General features: G+C 38.4%; 1 protein-coding gene across 1 annotated transcript in view; it reads right to left on the reverse strand.

Annotated features, from left to right (window-relative positions):
* Positions 1-8349: 8349 nt before the first annotated feature.
* The window catches only part of CD109 (CD109 molecule), a 120685-nt gene continuing 112920 nt past the window's right edge, over positions 8350-16114 (reverse strand). Inside the window, exons 30-33 of the mRNA XM_080665861.1 lie at positions 14442-14584; positions 12203-12350; positions 10381-10483; positions 8350-8825 (exon numbers count right to left, since the gene is read on the reverse strand). Coding sequence (XP_080521987.1) covers positions 8653-8825; positions 10381-10483; positions 12203-12350; positions 14442-14584 — 567 coding nt within the window. The 3' untranslated portion in view covers positions 8350-8652. The remainder of the gene's footprint in view (positions 8826-10380; positions 10484-12202; positions 12351-14441; positions 14585-16114) is intronic.

The following is a 16114-nucleotide window of genomic DNA, read 5'->3' on the forward strand; positions in this document are numbered from 1 at the left end:
CTTTATAAATTAAGGTTAACTTTTTATTTAGCATTTAAAATACATGACTTAAATATCTATAGTGTTTGGGAATCAGCTAAAATTCACCAAACCCCCATAATTGAAATTTAATAGGTCACATACTGGTTATTTTTAGAACTATTGCATATTTCTCTATCTCCTGCTTTTGCCCCCTTCCACCCTACCCTCCCTTCCACTATCTCTAGTCCCATTTTTTTATTATTATTATTCATGTGAAAAAGTTCTTAATTGCAGGTACTTCAAATTCTATTATTCAATTAAATATTTCTGAATATCTACAGTGTTAAAAGTATTATTTGGTACCCTAGCCTGCAGACTGAAGGGTCCTGGTTCAATTCTGGTCAAGGGCACGTACCTCAGTTGCAGGCACGATCCCTGGGCTTGGTCCAGGCACGTGTAGGAGGCAACCAATCCATGTGTCTCTCTCACACTGATGTTTCTTTCTCTGTCTCTCCCCCTCCCTCCCACTCTTTCTAAAAATCAATGGAAAAATATCCGCAGGTGAGGATTAACAAACAAAAAAAAGTCCTATTTGGTGCTATCAAAGCTAAAGCATGAGTGTGATATCATATGCCCCTTGTAATTAATATTTGCAATATTGTCATTTATAAGAAAAAGGTATATTTGGTCATTCAGATGACCAAAATATATTTCTCATATATGTTCGGTTTTTGTCCATGGCTCCTGGCTCACACCTTCCAAAACCCTTGGAATTTCCCAAATGATGAGAGCAATAAAGGTGTCTTTTGTTATGTTAATGAAGTGACCTTTGGAAAGCACCTAGATACAGGTGGGCTGGTTTCCAGGGGAGCCAACAACAGGATTAGAGGGTTGGAAGTTATAGCCCACTGAGAAGAGGGGCTGGAGATTGTGTCCAGTCACCAATGGTCAATGATTCAATCAATCATGCATTTGTAATGAAGCCTCCATCAAAACCCCAAGGAAAGGGTTCACTGAGCGTCCGGGTGGGTGACTCCACGGAGGTGCAGAAGTAGCTCACCCGGAGAGGGCACGGGAGCTCCACACATTTCCCCCGTATCTCCCCCTGTGAATCCATTACACGTGACTGCTCCTGAGTTTTCTTTCATAACAGACCAATAATTTACAGTTTCCTGAGTTCTGTGAGCTGCTCTAGCAAATTGATCTAACCAAAGAGGGCTCTTGGGGACCTCTGATTTATAGCCAGGCAGACAGAGTAATAGGTAACAGCCCGAGGTCTGAAGTGGGCTACAAAGTGAGGAGGGCAGTCTTGTAGGATTGAACCCCGGTGTGATGCTATCTCCGGGTAGATGGTGCCAGAATTGAATTGAATTGTGAGACACCCAGCTGGTGTCCAAGAATTGCTTGGTGGTGGGGAGCCCCACACACACACTGGCGAACAGAACAGTTAGTATCTAAATAAATTAGCTGAAGTTCTGTAGGGAACCTGGCAATGGACCTAAAAAATATTCTTTTCATTCAAAAAATAATTTTGAAATCTACCAGATTATCTACTATATGCCAAGCTCTACAGATACTGAAAATTAAAAGGACAAAATCCCTGTCCTTCAGGAACCTGTTTCGCATTGCTTCTGATAAGCAGAGTAGAGAAAAAATTAAGGGAAGGGGTGATATTGGACGTGAGCATAGGACTCTCAGAAGCTAGTGAGAAAAGTGACACAAACCTAGTTTGAATTCCCCAAGAACAGAGAAAATATCCTTTCCAATGTGCTTCTTTAAAATGAAAGCGAAAAATAAAAACCTTCGAAACATGAGCTTTTACTTGCCAGTTTACCAAATTATCTTATATGCCTTAATAACTTCTCCTGTTCCTTATTATCTGTTAACCAGTTCCTAAGACAACAAAATGTATGATAACCTGCAGAGAAGAAAAATACACTAAAACTGGAAAGTCAACCCCTTTAAGAAAAAAAAAATGTTTTCACTCATTTGGAATGCCAATACTTTTAATGCACAAGACCTTTAAGACCAACAATAAAAGCAATTAGTTCATAGTACAAGCTAATATAACAAAATACTAAATTATGTATGGCAGACTAAGTCAGGAGTGGCAAATTCCCAGCTCAAGTGCCACCACCTGGCCCTGCCTCAGCCATGCACACATTCACAGCTGATCCCAGCTTTGTTCCCGTTAGGTCCAAAAAGTGGCCTCAAAAATCCCTGGCAGAATCTCTCCAGCCATCATTATCAGGTGATTTCAGCTGGTATTCAAGAGGAGGTCTATTTGCCATCACTGCTATAATAGGGTTTATTAAAACAAACAAAAACCAGTGAGTAAATTAGCCTAGAATGGATGGCGATCCAGTCCTCCTGCCTGTGAGTGAAGGCCTGGAGGCAGGAACGCTGAGAGTGGAGGGTAAATGTTGGGGCTGAGCCATTCAAACTGGGTCCACAGGACCGGAAGCAGGAGCTGGGAAAGCCATCAACATGCTAGACTTCAAACTCCAGGTAAAGCAGTGAATTTATTCATTCCACAATATTTATTGAGTGTGTGCTACCACCGGCAGAAGTCCCAATTTTGCTCTTAAGAAGTTGTGAAGGGGGGCGGGAGGGGGGATGTTGTAAAACTTGGCAAGGCACTTAATGTCCCTGGGTCTTAGTAAAATTGGAGAGTTGTGTTGGCTTCTTAAGACTGCTGTAATCAAGTACCACAAATTGGGTAGCTTAAAACAGCAGACATTCTTTGTCTCACAGTTCTGAAGCCTACAAGTCTGAAATCAAGGCTTTAACGAGGCCATGCTCACCTCTGAAACCTGTAGAAGACTCCGTCCTTGCCTCTTTCCTTGGCTTACAGCAGCCTAAATCCAACCTCTGCCTTGGTTGTCACATGGCACTTTCCTGTGTGTCTCTGTCTTCACATGAACATCTTCTTATAATCTTATAAGGACACCATTCTTACTGCATTAGTATTCCATCCTATTCTAGTATGACCTCATTAAACTAGTTACCCCTGCAACAATTCTATTTCCAAATAGGGTCACATTCACAGGTACTGAGGGTGTTAGGACTTCAATATATCTTTTGGGAAACACAATTAAATCTGTAACAGGCTCTAAACTAGAAAACCTCTTATCTCTACCACTAGAGACCTAGTGCACGAAAATCATGCACTTGGTGGGGGAGGGGGAGGTCCCTCAGCCCAGCCTGCACCCTCTCACCGTCCAGGGGATGTCTGACTGATGGCTTAGGAGCGAGCCTAAGCACTGCCACAGAGGCAGGAGAGGCTCCTGCCAGCGCCACTGTGCTTGGCAGCCAGGAGCCCGGCTTCACCAGTATGGCTGCTCTGCCCCGAGTTCTTTATGGGAGTCTGATGGTGAAACAAGTTTGGAAACTACCATTATAGACATTTTCAGTAAGTAATTACTACATATTTTCCCAGTATCCAAACTCAGCTCCTAGAGTTGAGACATAGATTTATTTTTTTTAATCTAAATATCTGTCCAATGACTCTAATGACTCTATTATTGTGTAAGGATGGCATTAAATTAATCATATTAAATTAATTGATATTATTAGGTGATTACAAACCTCACTCCAACACCAAACACAAAGAATGAGGAAGGAAGTGAAGGGGGTTCATGATCAAGTCTCCTTCACCTTACTCATGTCAAACTCTTGTCACACAATAATGCCAACTCTAACCTACCCTCAGACAACCCGCTTCTCACAACTAAACATGTTTACAGATGTGCTATAGACATGATTTAAGTTAAAATAAAAAGAACACTGATAATAGATGGGCATTTTAATTTTTTATTGATAAACCATGATTTTTATTGAATACATAATAGAGTACAATTAATAATAACATAACATTTAAAATTTAAACTTTCAGAATTACCTTGATCAATATATAAAGCTTTAGTTTCTGGGAAAATAATGCTTCATTTCAACAGTATTTGTCACATATGCAAAACAGCTTCTCAAAATAGGAGATTTATGAGCAAAATTTTATAAACCTTCCTGTGTTCATAAGAAATTGACTCTACCACATCAAGTGCAACCTCCTGAAAATCCAAAACATAAAGGCTTGAGGGACCAGGATAGAGCCATATTTTATTGAAGCTATTAAAGATAAATCTCAAAGAAGAGTGGTAAATTGTGGCCTCATGACATGAGATAGAATTCTTCTTAAATATGTGGCTACATATATCAATATCATCCCTATTCCAGACACACACACACACACACACACACACACACACACACACACCCTTGAAGTGAGAAACTCAGAAACCATCTAGAAAATATCTATTTTCCTGTGTTAGAATAATAATGAAAGTCAAAATGACAACATTCTATGGAATGATGCAATGTGGCACTGTCTCTGGATGAGGCACACGAAAACAAAACTCATTGGCTAGAAATAATTTTGAAACAAGCCTACTCCCACTGATATGGACTTAATAAAAATGTATAGTTAATCTTTAGTTTCCTGAAGTAAGACAACAGACCTCTATTCAAAGTAGTGGTAAAAATAATTGCAACTCTGATTACTCCCAATGTAACTTAAAATACTTAATATTAACATAAATATCATTCAAATAGAAGACAGAAAAATTTTAAGTTCCTACAAGTATTATGCTTTATTATAAGTTGAAAACAAAGGAAAATGAAGAACATTCTCTTCTGTTTAACAGAAGCCTCTATGGAGAGTATAAAAGGTTCTGAAGCTTATCCAAGAGTGAATCCACTTACTATAGTGTCTCAGATTCACAATGTGCAAGAAAATGATGCACACAAGAATAAATATACAATGGCACTTGGACCCATAGTAGCCACTTGGCAAGCTCAAAATATTATTGTCCTTATGTTAAGAAACCTTGTCAAGGAGTTATTTACAATATATTTTTATAGAAATCAGTATTAAACTTCAATAACTCAAATTATAAAAAGTAAGGCTGTTACAAATAACTCCAGATTATATACCAACAGGTTAATAAGATGGCTTCTCTTTTAAATGGCCCAAATAAATCATAGCTTCAATTTCTTAAAAAATGTCATAGGAGAGCCAGAAATGTTTAATGAAATAAATGAATTATATCAAAATAAAGATAAATGGTGTTATATTGCCAGATTATTTATAACTATTCTTAACATAAACAGAAATTAGGGCTAAACATAACTTTAAAAAAAATAACTATATGCAGGTTCAAAAGAATGGGAGCAGGGAGAATTATGCTATCTACAATTCTGAAAATTTCCACATATAGGATATGGTATTCATATAGAAGTAACAAACTGTTAAGTGATAGATATATATATCTGGATTTTATATTAGCACAATGCTCCTTGAATTTTACTATAATCAACATACTAAAACAAAGATATTATTGTTAGAACATATGGAAAACATAAAGTACAATAGGTAGTAAGATGGTGAAAACAAATATAAAAGCATTGTTCTGTTCTTGAATTGTTTTGCTACTAGTTTTCCCAACATTCAGTCTCTGGAACCATTGTCCACTCAAAACTGAAAGTGAGGAATGCTGGTGTCACTTAATAAGGCTCCTAGTTGATGGAAAAAGGAACGGGGGGGGGGGGGGGCTTTATATTAGTTCCTATAAGTATATGAAATTAATGGCATTCTAAATGGAATTTAAATCAGCATAAGCAAACTTACAAGTAAAGTGAGTTTTTAATATTACTCATAGCATGTGAAGAAAATAGTCTATATCATTAATTTTCACTGCTACGTGTCCTCCTTTCTCCTTATGTCTGTGGCTTTTTAATCACTTTTCATGCAAACCCATGGCCTGTAGCAGGCGAGTCCTCTGAGACATGAAGGAGGAAGTCCTAATTTTTAAATGAGGAAATATGGTCTAAAAAATATTCAAAGCCTGGCCCCATGGCTAAGTTGGTTGGAGCATCATCCCATGCACCAAAGGTTGCGGGTTATAGAAGGCAATGGATCAATGTTTCTCTCACACCTCTCTCTCTCTCTCTCTCTCTCTCTCTCTCTCTCTCTCTCCTTCCCTCCCCCTTTCTTCCCCCTCCTTTCTTCCCTCCCTTCCTTTCTCCCTTCCTCTCTAGAATCAATGAAAAATATCCTCAGGTGAGGATAAAATAAAAAAATATTCAAGCTATCTTCCACTGGCCTGTCTATCCTAGGGTTTTCTAATATATTACACTCAAAGTTAAGTATAAATTGTTCACCAAAGAATATAAGGTATTGATGGTCAGCAGGGCAGGCTAGGAGGTACCTTTGTCAACCCCCCCCACCCAGCCGCCCATGGCCAGCTTCATTACACCATATAGGAGGCCCACACATGTGATATCAATCCTATATAATAAAAGGCTAATATGAAAATTATCCCCTCAACCTGGAGTTCCTGACCAAGAGTTCAACCAGGAGTTTGACCAGGGGGAAAGGCCGGCTGGCCAACTGCCAATGGCCCCTCCCACTGGCCGGCCCAGCCAATGGCCCTATCGGGGCAGGCTGGCCAGACCCATCCGTGCACGAATTCATGCACCAGGCCTCTAGTTACATATAACAATGCTTATTCTAGATCAGAGTGTTCAAAGGTGTGACAGAACTTTTCCCCACTTGGAAACAAACACAGGAAAGTGCTATTTAACTGCTCTGTCTCCAGAGACCACTCAAACTTTAAAGTACTAAATGCTGGTGATTTCTACTTTGGTATCCAAAATATCCATAAGCAATAATACATGAACATGCACTCGACTACACTTCCTTAAAATGCAAAAAAAAATAAAATTCTCTTTAAAATTCCTTTTAAAGGATATATTTGCATACTTTACTTTTGACAGATTTATTTTTAAACAGTTGAAAATATTGTAATGCAGACTCTCTGGAGCCCATGGCAATTATTTTTCCCAGGTCCACTTGAGAGATATGCCATGGACTTAAGGAGTAATATTAAAACATTTCTTAGACTTAGTAAAAGTTCTTTCATTTGTTTTTTATATAGCTAATATATTTTAATATATTTAGAAGGGGAAGTAGAAAGAAAGAAGGGAAGGGGAGTAAGATAGAGGGAGGAGAGAAAAGAGAAAAAATAGGAAAGGAATTCTTCTTTAAAGATTTCACCCAGATAAATGAATATTATGACCCAGGTGCTCAAAATTCATGAAACTTCTTAAAGATTCGCAGCAAGCATCAGATGTCCCCAGACGGCCGGCAGTCTGGCGCTCAGATGCTGGAGCCTAGAAGCGCTTCGGCAGGACCCCGGCAATGCCCTACATACTTCACTTCAGCCCACTCTGGTCCCTGGCAAACCTCAGCTGCTTTCGCAGACCAGAGCGGTCACTCGGCCGTGACTTATTGAAGATTTTTTCATAGCCCTGGCTTATCACGCCCTATTGCTAACAAAGCTTGTGCCTCCTGGTCTAGGACCTTCTAGTCTAAGTCACATAAGGCAAGTATTGCAATGCGCTCCAACCCTCCCCCTGAAATAGAGCCAGCGTGTGGGCTGAGGACGTGAGAAGGAGAACAGCACACCCAGGACCCCTTCGGGCAGTTTTCTGTACACACCTCAACCACTGCCCCCACCAGCAAAGCACAGGAAAACACATTCCCTTTCCCATTCTTCTCTCCAGAAGACAGAGGAAGAGTAAAGGTATGTGGTATATGGTTACATTTGGAGTGGAAAAACAACATTTTTATAAAAAAAAAATTCACCATCTACATTGGAAAAAGAGGGATGTGATATGCAATGACAAAGGTGGTAGGTACAGAGACCATGGCGGTGGGGTGGGCTGGGGAGTAGTGTTAAGGTGGGTGTGGGAAGGGAACAGAACAAGCTCCTCCTTCTGGTTGTTTTCTCCCAGTTCTCAGGAAATTCGTCTTTAATACTAAAAAATAATATGAATGAAGCTACTTTGAAATGGAGTCCAAGCTGCCATCCCAAAGGAGCTGCCCTGCAAGTCTGATGCCTCACACCTTTGGAATGTTAAAACAGGGCAAAATCACCTAAAGCGGCATTGTGTCTGCAAGGATAGCAAGGAAGCAGCTATTGTGACTACCACATTGATGGCTACGGAACTGAAAATTAAAAACATTGTTCAGAATTAAACATCGCTAGGTTAGCTTATCTGCACCAACAGAAGTGTCTTCCTTCTAATGATGTCATTGCTTGCCTTCCCTTTCTCATACATACCCCTTATCTTTGTCTCCTAACCCGAACACTATCTGGGCTTCTGCCTAAATCAGTGCTTTCCGAGTAACTATTCCTTTTTATCTCAAATAAATGCTGATGCCTCTAGCTTTGGCCTTTTATTTTTAGGTTATCAATATTAAAGGAAAGACTGATGTTTAACAAGTCTGAAGAACCTCATTTCCTCTGGAAAATGAAAAGAAGAACGGATCTAAAATAACACATTTATTCTGGAGAAAACAACACCTCCTCCAAAATCCTAAAATATTTTAAAGAGGGGAAAAATAAAGATATACAGCTGCAATAATTCTACATTTTGTTGCACATGGAAGTCAGGTGAAGAAATCTATGCAGCCATACTTACTAAGACCTGTTGTACAGCATCCACCTCAACCCCGCAAAAAGAAAGAAAAAAATTGTTTTTCAAAATAGTCAGAAGCAACATTGGATTATGAAAATAAGACAATCACATGTGACTCTGGAAATGGGTTCCACAGAGCCCTTAAAAAGTAAGTCACAGCCAACGCTGCAAAGAGAACAGAAGCACGAAACAGAAAACGAAAACAACTGGAGAGCGATGGAGGGAGGCCGGCGCGCCACTCACGCAGTGGCAGCCCCCAGTGTCCCCACAGAGGTCACAGGAGGACAGCTTCACTTTGGAGTTGTAACTTCTCACCGCGCGTCTCCCTGTTCAAAGAGGAGGACATCAGTTTACACGTCTCCCTTGTTTAGAAACGTTTACTTTGCCAAAACTTAAAAGCATTTCAATACGCGTTCCTGAGTTTTCCATTCTCCATATAATTTTATTTTTCTTTACAAGAAACAACTGAAATGCTCCAGAGGGGCCCACACTGCTAACCAAATCCAAGTGGGAAACGGTGCTTTCGGTCCAGTCTGTGCAGCACCAGCAGTTACCGGCCTGGACCCAGAAAATGGGCTGAGCTGCCTGCTTCAGGGCACGCACCCTGGAGCCTAGTGGAACGGGAAAGACTTTCAGATGAGGGTTGTTTCACATCCTCCAGAGTTTCTTTTAGGGCGATATTGTCTATGCATTTGAGTAAAGTTCTAATCATGAGAACTACTGAAAAGAGATATTTATATGTATGTTAACTATAATTGAAAAATAAATTAATTTTTTTAAAACAGAAATAAGGTATTTACCAAGGGCTTTATTTAAAATTACAAAAATATGAAGAAAACTCCACTTATGCAATGCCTTGTTTCAATGCTTTAAAACGGTGATTTTCCAACTGGTGTGCTGCAAGAACTCTTAAAACATGCAATACCTCTCTACTGAGTCAGGGCACTGACCTCCTTTCCCTTACATTGCCAAATAGAAAAGGACAACAGTCAATACACCCATACCTGTCCAATGTGAATGAATCAAAATTATACCTTATTTTTTTGTCAGATCAGCAAAAAATTTTATTTTGGGGAGTGCTGCAGAATTTTAGTAATTAGTTTATGTGTGCCATGAGATGAAAAGAAATGCAAATTGCTGCTTTAAAACATTGAGAACATAATCTCTAAAAAGTACTCAGCTTTGGTAAATTTTATAGGATAAGCTAGTATGAAACAAACTATATAAAGCACTTATAACACCCTAATGAACTCATTATAAAACAAATTACTTTTTTACAATTTTCAAAAATATTCTATATTCAAATTTCTTCCTATTTAATTTTTTAATGTTATAAATATGTTTTCTAACTTTAGGATTTTCAAAAATGAGATGGTAGGCTTTTAAAACTCTGATCTTTCCCAAATGTTCATTTAAAAATGTGCCCCTCATAAATAAGTTGTTTTCCACACACAAAAATAAATTTACATGGACTGAACCTCTTTTGTTTCTTAAAGGTTGAAAATGTTCTCCACACACCTAAGAAACATCAATTGGAAAATTTTGCAGCGAGGTTAAATAACAAAGTTGGATAACTAGGTACTATCCTTGAATCTCCACAGCATATCCCATCCTTCTGGCAGAAAAAAAGGTACATCAGTGGTTCCCCAAAATGTCCCACAAGGACCTTGTAAATGATCAGTTGTCTTCATTTAAATGAAAAGCTTACCTCAGGCTCCCCTACCTCCTACACTTCCCCTAACAATACCCCCCACCACAAAACCAATTCAGTTGGTGACCACTTTGAATAAATGAATTAATGAGTGAGTGAATGAATGAAGGGATGGATGGGTAGATGCCTAGCTTAACTCCTAAAGTAACAGGAACTCAGAACTCACTTACTTGGTTCATAGTAATCCACTATGGACACAGAAGCATCTCGTGTACTTGAAACTTTAAAGTTTCTCACAGCAGGGATATCAACACAGAATTGGCTTTCATTTACCTTGAAAAATACAAAAGACTTTTAAGAAAATGGCAGACAATGTGTTCATGAAAAAGTAAAAGATATTTCTTTTTCTTATCATTTTAGGAAATAGATATAGAAACTAACATTCAGGGAGCACTTCTACATGTTCTGTCCTCTGGTAAGCACTTTATATAAATTATCTCATTTAATCATAAACTACACTTACAGGACAGGTATTGTTCTTACTCCCATTTTGCTGAGAGGGATAGATACTGAGTGGTCAAGCAGCAATCCCAAGGCCAAATGCTCTGAGGCCTGGTGCCTCACCCAGACCCCCTGCCTCAGGCAGTGCACCCACAGCAGTTCCTGCTCATAGCTCACAGCAGCGCCTTATCTGGAGAAAGGCCCTCAGCTCACAGGAGCCACTTCTCCCAGTGAGTGAGGTAACCCTGGGGTGGACGGGTACATCGGGTAGGTGGGAGCACCCCACAGCCAATGACTGATATGAAGTACAAAAGGCCAGCCTCCTTGCTTCTAAGAGGGACAGCTTATGCCAATTTGGCAAACAAAACTGGTTAAGGAATCCAAAATTGATAAATGCCTTCAAACATTCCATCATATACCAATTAGCAGTAAATAAAAATTCAAATAAATCTGTCAAAACATAATGGACACTCAAATTAATATAACTATTAACAAGAACATCTCAGGTATAGGACAAACTTCAAAATCAATTATGTTATTAAATAAAAACCTTAAGTTTGTTCTTCAAATTCTAAATCAGGCCTGTGGCTTTCAAGCAGTTATTTAGTATATAAAAATTCCTGAACAGCAACAGAATCCTAGAGACCCCGAATTAATTTTAACAGGTTTTTAACCAGAGTGACTTTTGAAGTCTTAAAACAATGAGAACATTCAAGAACTAGCTTTTTAAAAGTAGATATATTGCTAAAGCAATATATTTCTGATTCATATTTGGCAAAACTGGAATAAGAAACATACATATTCCCCCCATGTAACATGAAATCCTAAAAACAGTTAGAACTCAATTTCAATTCAACCTATGAATTTCATATAGATGTTAGAAGAAAAGAATAAACTTACAGACCAGCGGTTTTGAGACAAAAGTAGAGTCTTGAATTCTTCACTTACATTATTCTCACATATTTTATGCACCTTATTCTTGGATCAATAATTTTCATACAGCAATGGGAAGTATGTATGAAAATTATGTAATAATTACATGTAAAGACCAAACCTCTGAAAATATTCTTCTATTATGTAAGCACCTGACATCAATGCAGGAATATTAACCCATTTGGGATTTATTAAAGCTTCATAAAATCATTTTAAAACATGTAATTAAAGCTTTCATCATCAGCATTTAAACAAATATGTTTAGCAATTCCCTGAGGCGGGAGAGGGATTCTCAAAGTGAGATCTGGACTTAATTTTTAAAATTCTAATGTGGCAGTTTCTATATATTTATTTTACATCTGGCATGAAATAACGATTTGGTTATCAAGACTTTCATCGGGGTCATCATCAATAGCAATTCTCTTTAATTAAACTAATTCTATAATGATGTCTTTTTAATGAGAACAAATATAAGGTTGCTGTGTTAAAGTCACTCAGGGACACAAAATGCTGAAATAACAACTTAAAGAAAACATGCGTAAAGTAAGGGAGACTTTGAACACAAGAGCTAGAGGCTCTGTCAATGGTCACCATCATGAAACAGGATTCACTACTTACAGAATCCAAGTACAGGTTGAGTTTCCCATGATCGCACTCCACTTTCTTCACTGTCTCGCTCAGAGGAATTGCGTCTGAAGGCACAGTGAAACCGCTGAGCAGGTTAACCTCCATGAGGGCCATGCCACTTCTTTCTGGGCCCAAAAACCTACATAGAAAGGAAAGGATGGAAGAAAAACCGAGAGCTGCTGGCAAACTATCTTCATAGAAAAGTTATAACTGCCAAGTGTCATTTCAAACATTACTATATTGTTCCAATAAAAATCACTGCAGAAAACTGTAAAACAGGTAATCCTTTCCTTCCAGGTGTGAAAGCCTTATCACTTTCAACCATAGGAGGCCTAAGGGTAGAAATGTGTTCACTTCGCAGACAGTGCGAAATGCCTGCCATGGAACAGGCCAGGTAGGGTGTGACAGGTACAACCTAGGTGCCCATTCAGCAGGCAACTCTGTTTTCGAGTGGTGACTCCAAACTGAATTGCAGTATTCATTTTCTCAAAAGCTAACAGCCCAAAAGGTTCCCGCAAGAAGCCAGGACTGACACAGAGGCATCGTTCACGACCACTTCGCAGCAGAGCTGGGCCAAGTCTTTAGCAACCTTGCCTTCGTCTGGTTTTACGTCCTTCCCTTTGTTCTCCCGCATACTTGGAGCACATTTTGTGTTTTCTTTGGCCACCTGGAGACAGTGACAAGCCTCGGAAAGTTTTATCACACTGCCTCGTTCCCTCACACTGCTGTACACAATGTCACCATCAAAGCACCTGGGCACCAACAACATTTTGTCTCCTTTAAAGTAAATATTTTTCTAAAATAAAGAGTTGGCAAAAACTTTCTGTTTGGAGTAGAAGGAGCCCAGTGTGGTTACGGGAAGGAGTGTGTCTCCAACATGAAAGTATCATAGCATCGTTAAGTGAGTTCCTGGTGTCCTTTCCCGCAGCAAACCCCAGCAGGACTGCAGAAAATCTTGCTTTTTAGAGCAATGAACCAATGACTGGTGGAAAAGCCAGACAGTACAATTGCTGACTGCAGCTGGCTCAGCAATCCCAACTGTAAAGTCTCTTGATTCAAGAACTTTCTGCCTGGCTGGTGTGGCTCAGTGGTTGAGCAGTGGCCAATGAATCAGGAGGTGACTGGTTCGATTCCTGGTCAGGGTACATGCCCAGGTTGTGGGCTTGATCCCCAGTAGGGGCCGTGCAGGAGGCAACCAGTTGATGATTCTCTCTCATCATTGGTGTTTCTATCTCTCTCCCTTCCTCTCTGAAACCAATAAACAATGCTTTTTTAAAGAAAATTTAAAAAATTTAAAAAGAACTTCCTAAAGGAGCTGCTCTCAAACTTGTGTGTGTGTTAGAATGAGCAGAAAGCTGAGGACCACAGCTTCACAGACCCCGCTCCACTATACCTTTGAGTGGAACCTTTTTTCCTTACGATTTAACAAGATTCTCAGACACTTTGGATACAAACCAAATTTACAAATACCTTACACGTACTCCCAAAAGCTGTAAGTGCCTAATTATCCACGGTGAAGACCTTCTAAATTGGAATATTTTCACTATCTTCATTGAACTTGACTGCTCTTATGAAATTTTGAGTTAAAAATATAACACTCACCCTAACTGGTTTGGTTCAGTGGACAGAGTGTCGGCCTTTGGATCAAAGGATCTCAGGTTTGATTCCGGTCAAGGGCATGTACCTTGGTTGCAGGATCCTCCCTGGCCCGGACCCTGGTCAGGGCTCATGCAGGAGGCAACCAATCGATATGTTTTCTCTCACATCAGTGTTTCTCTCTGTCTTTCCCTCTCTCTTCCACTCTCTCTAAACATCAATAAAAAAATATCCTCAGGTGAGGATTAACAAATAAATTTTTTTAAAATAACACTGAGCACTAAATATGAACCTGGAATAATTGCTTAACATAAAAATTACTACCAACAAGAAATAACCAATTTGAGTGTATTAATTTCCAGTTTTCATCAATTAGACCTGAGTTTTAGTAAATTTTTCCATGCAAAGTTCTTATAAGTACAAAGAAAACTTGTAAATAATGTTGGACACATTGAGAAATGCTTAAATATTATTAGCAGTTCACACATTTCTAGTTTGAAGTCTAAAATGTAATACATAACAAATCTTTGTTCAATGTAACTCCTGTATTGATATAGATATACATAAATAATTAAATCTTCAAATCTTTTCTTTTTAAAAGGAGAAAGAGGAGGAGAGTTAAACAGATACCAACCTTGTGCATACATTCAAATTCAAATGATCAATATCATCTTTATTATCTTCTACAGCAACATCTAAGTCAAAGACTTCTTGACTTTGGATTTGTGTTTGTCTTATGGAAGACTCTGGATCTTCCACATTATAAAAAACATTTAGCTTCAAAAATAACAAATTAGCATTAATAACAAATTAGCAATAAATTACCATCATTATGTTTTCTAAATGTTAGGTAATGATTCTCAACTACATTCACAATCTGCAATCTAGAAAAAAATTAGTTTTACTAGCTAACAAAGTCTCATCAATAACAAACATTGTTATGAAAGTTTATAAGCAATGATTTTTAAAGCTGAGAAAAGTTTTCTAACATTCCAAAACAAGTGTCATAGACTATCATGAATGATAGTCATGGGTATTGTTTTTTCCAAAGAATGTAAAACATTACCTATTGGGAAAAAGTGAAACTATTTCCAACTTTCTCTCTTTATTATTATTATTTTTAATCCTCACTCAAGGATATTTTTTCCATTGAATTTCAGAGAGTGAAAGGGGTCAGGGGAGGAGAGATAGAAACATCTATTGACAACTTTCTTGAGAGTGTCCACTAATTTCTTAACTCTGCTGCCCAAATGAAGTCATCTTTCACACACTGGAACCTTAGAGACTCTAAGATAAAGCCAAACTAAAACATCTAAGAGCCTTGGTGGGACAGAAACCTATTCAACTGCTCAGGATCCTTTTTTTATCATATATTTTTCAGAGATGATAAAATAAATAACGGTTTTCAAGTCAACTGGGTCTTTTTCAGCATATACATACTCTGTGGACACTGGAGGGTGTGAGGACCAGTGTTTTACTCAAATGGATCCTAAGATCAGAAGCTTGGGAAATTTTTCTAGGCCTGCCTCATGCCACGTTGTACTGGAATCTAAATTTTTTTACCTCTTCCACATTTTTTGATCCAAGGTTCATAAGCCTTCCTTATTGCTATGTAAGTTGTATTTTTTTCTGATTATACTTAAATCACACTCACACAGAGAATTAAACCTCTAGTACCCATTGTGGATATACATACTATTAAAAATCCTTTCTATGAGCCTTTATCTTTTAAACCTAAGATTTCCAACTTTTCATTCTGCCACTCCTAGCTCAAATCCTTCATCCCCTTGATCACTCTTTTTTTCTCACCCTGGAAATTCCCCAACTCTTTCTTTAACTACAACTAAAATTATAGAGTATTTTTGGAGCAGTTGAAGGAATGGTTTCATAACTTTGGAGAGATTATTACTTTCATCATCCCTCTTCCAGTGACATGCAATTGTCCTTTAAGAACCAATATCATCAGGACATAAATAAGGACTATTAAATCTGTCCTCTGGGACATAAGTAATGCCATCTATAACTAAGTATTAGGGTTTATGTTTGGCCCACAATGAAGTTCAACTGCTCACTCAGAGAACTTCAAAGATCTTGCAGCTTATTTCCAACAGCTTAGGCTTTTATTACTCAAAAGAAGTTAACATTTACTGTAAAACTGAGAGTTTTCTTTGCCATTCTTTTTTCCAGGGCCCTTAGAAAAATATCAGCTAGAGGAAATCTCAACATTTATTCCAGCGTGACTTTCTTTTTGCAGTGTTTTTCTCCATCATGAGCAGCACCTATTGGTCCCTACCTTTTGTTTTCTGC

Source organism: Plecotus auritus, assembly GCF_963455305.1.
Source record: "Plecotus auritus genome assembly, chromosome: 4".
Classification (NCBI taxonomy): domain Eukaryota; kingdom Metazoa; phylum Chordata; class Mammalia; order Chiroptera; family Vespertilionidae; genus Plecotus; species Plecotus auritus.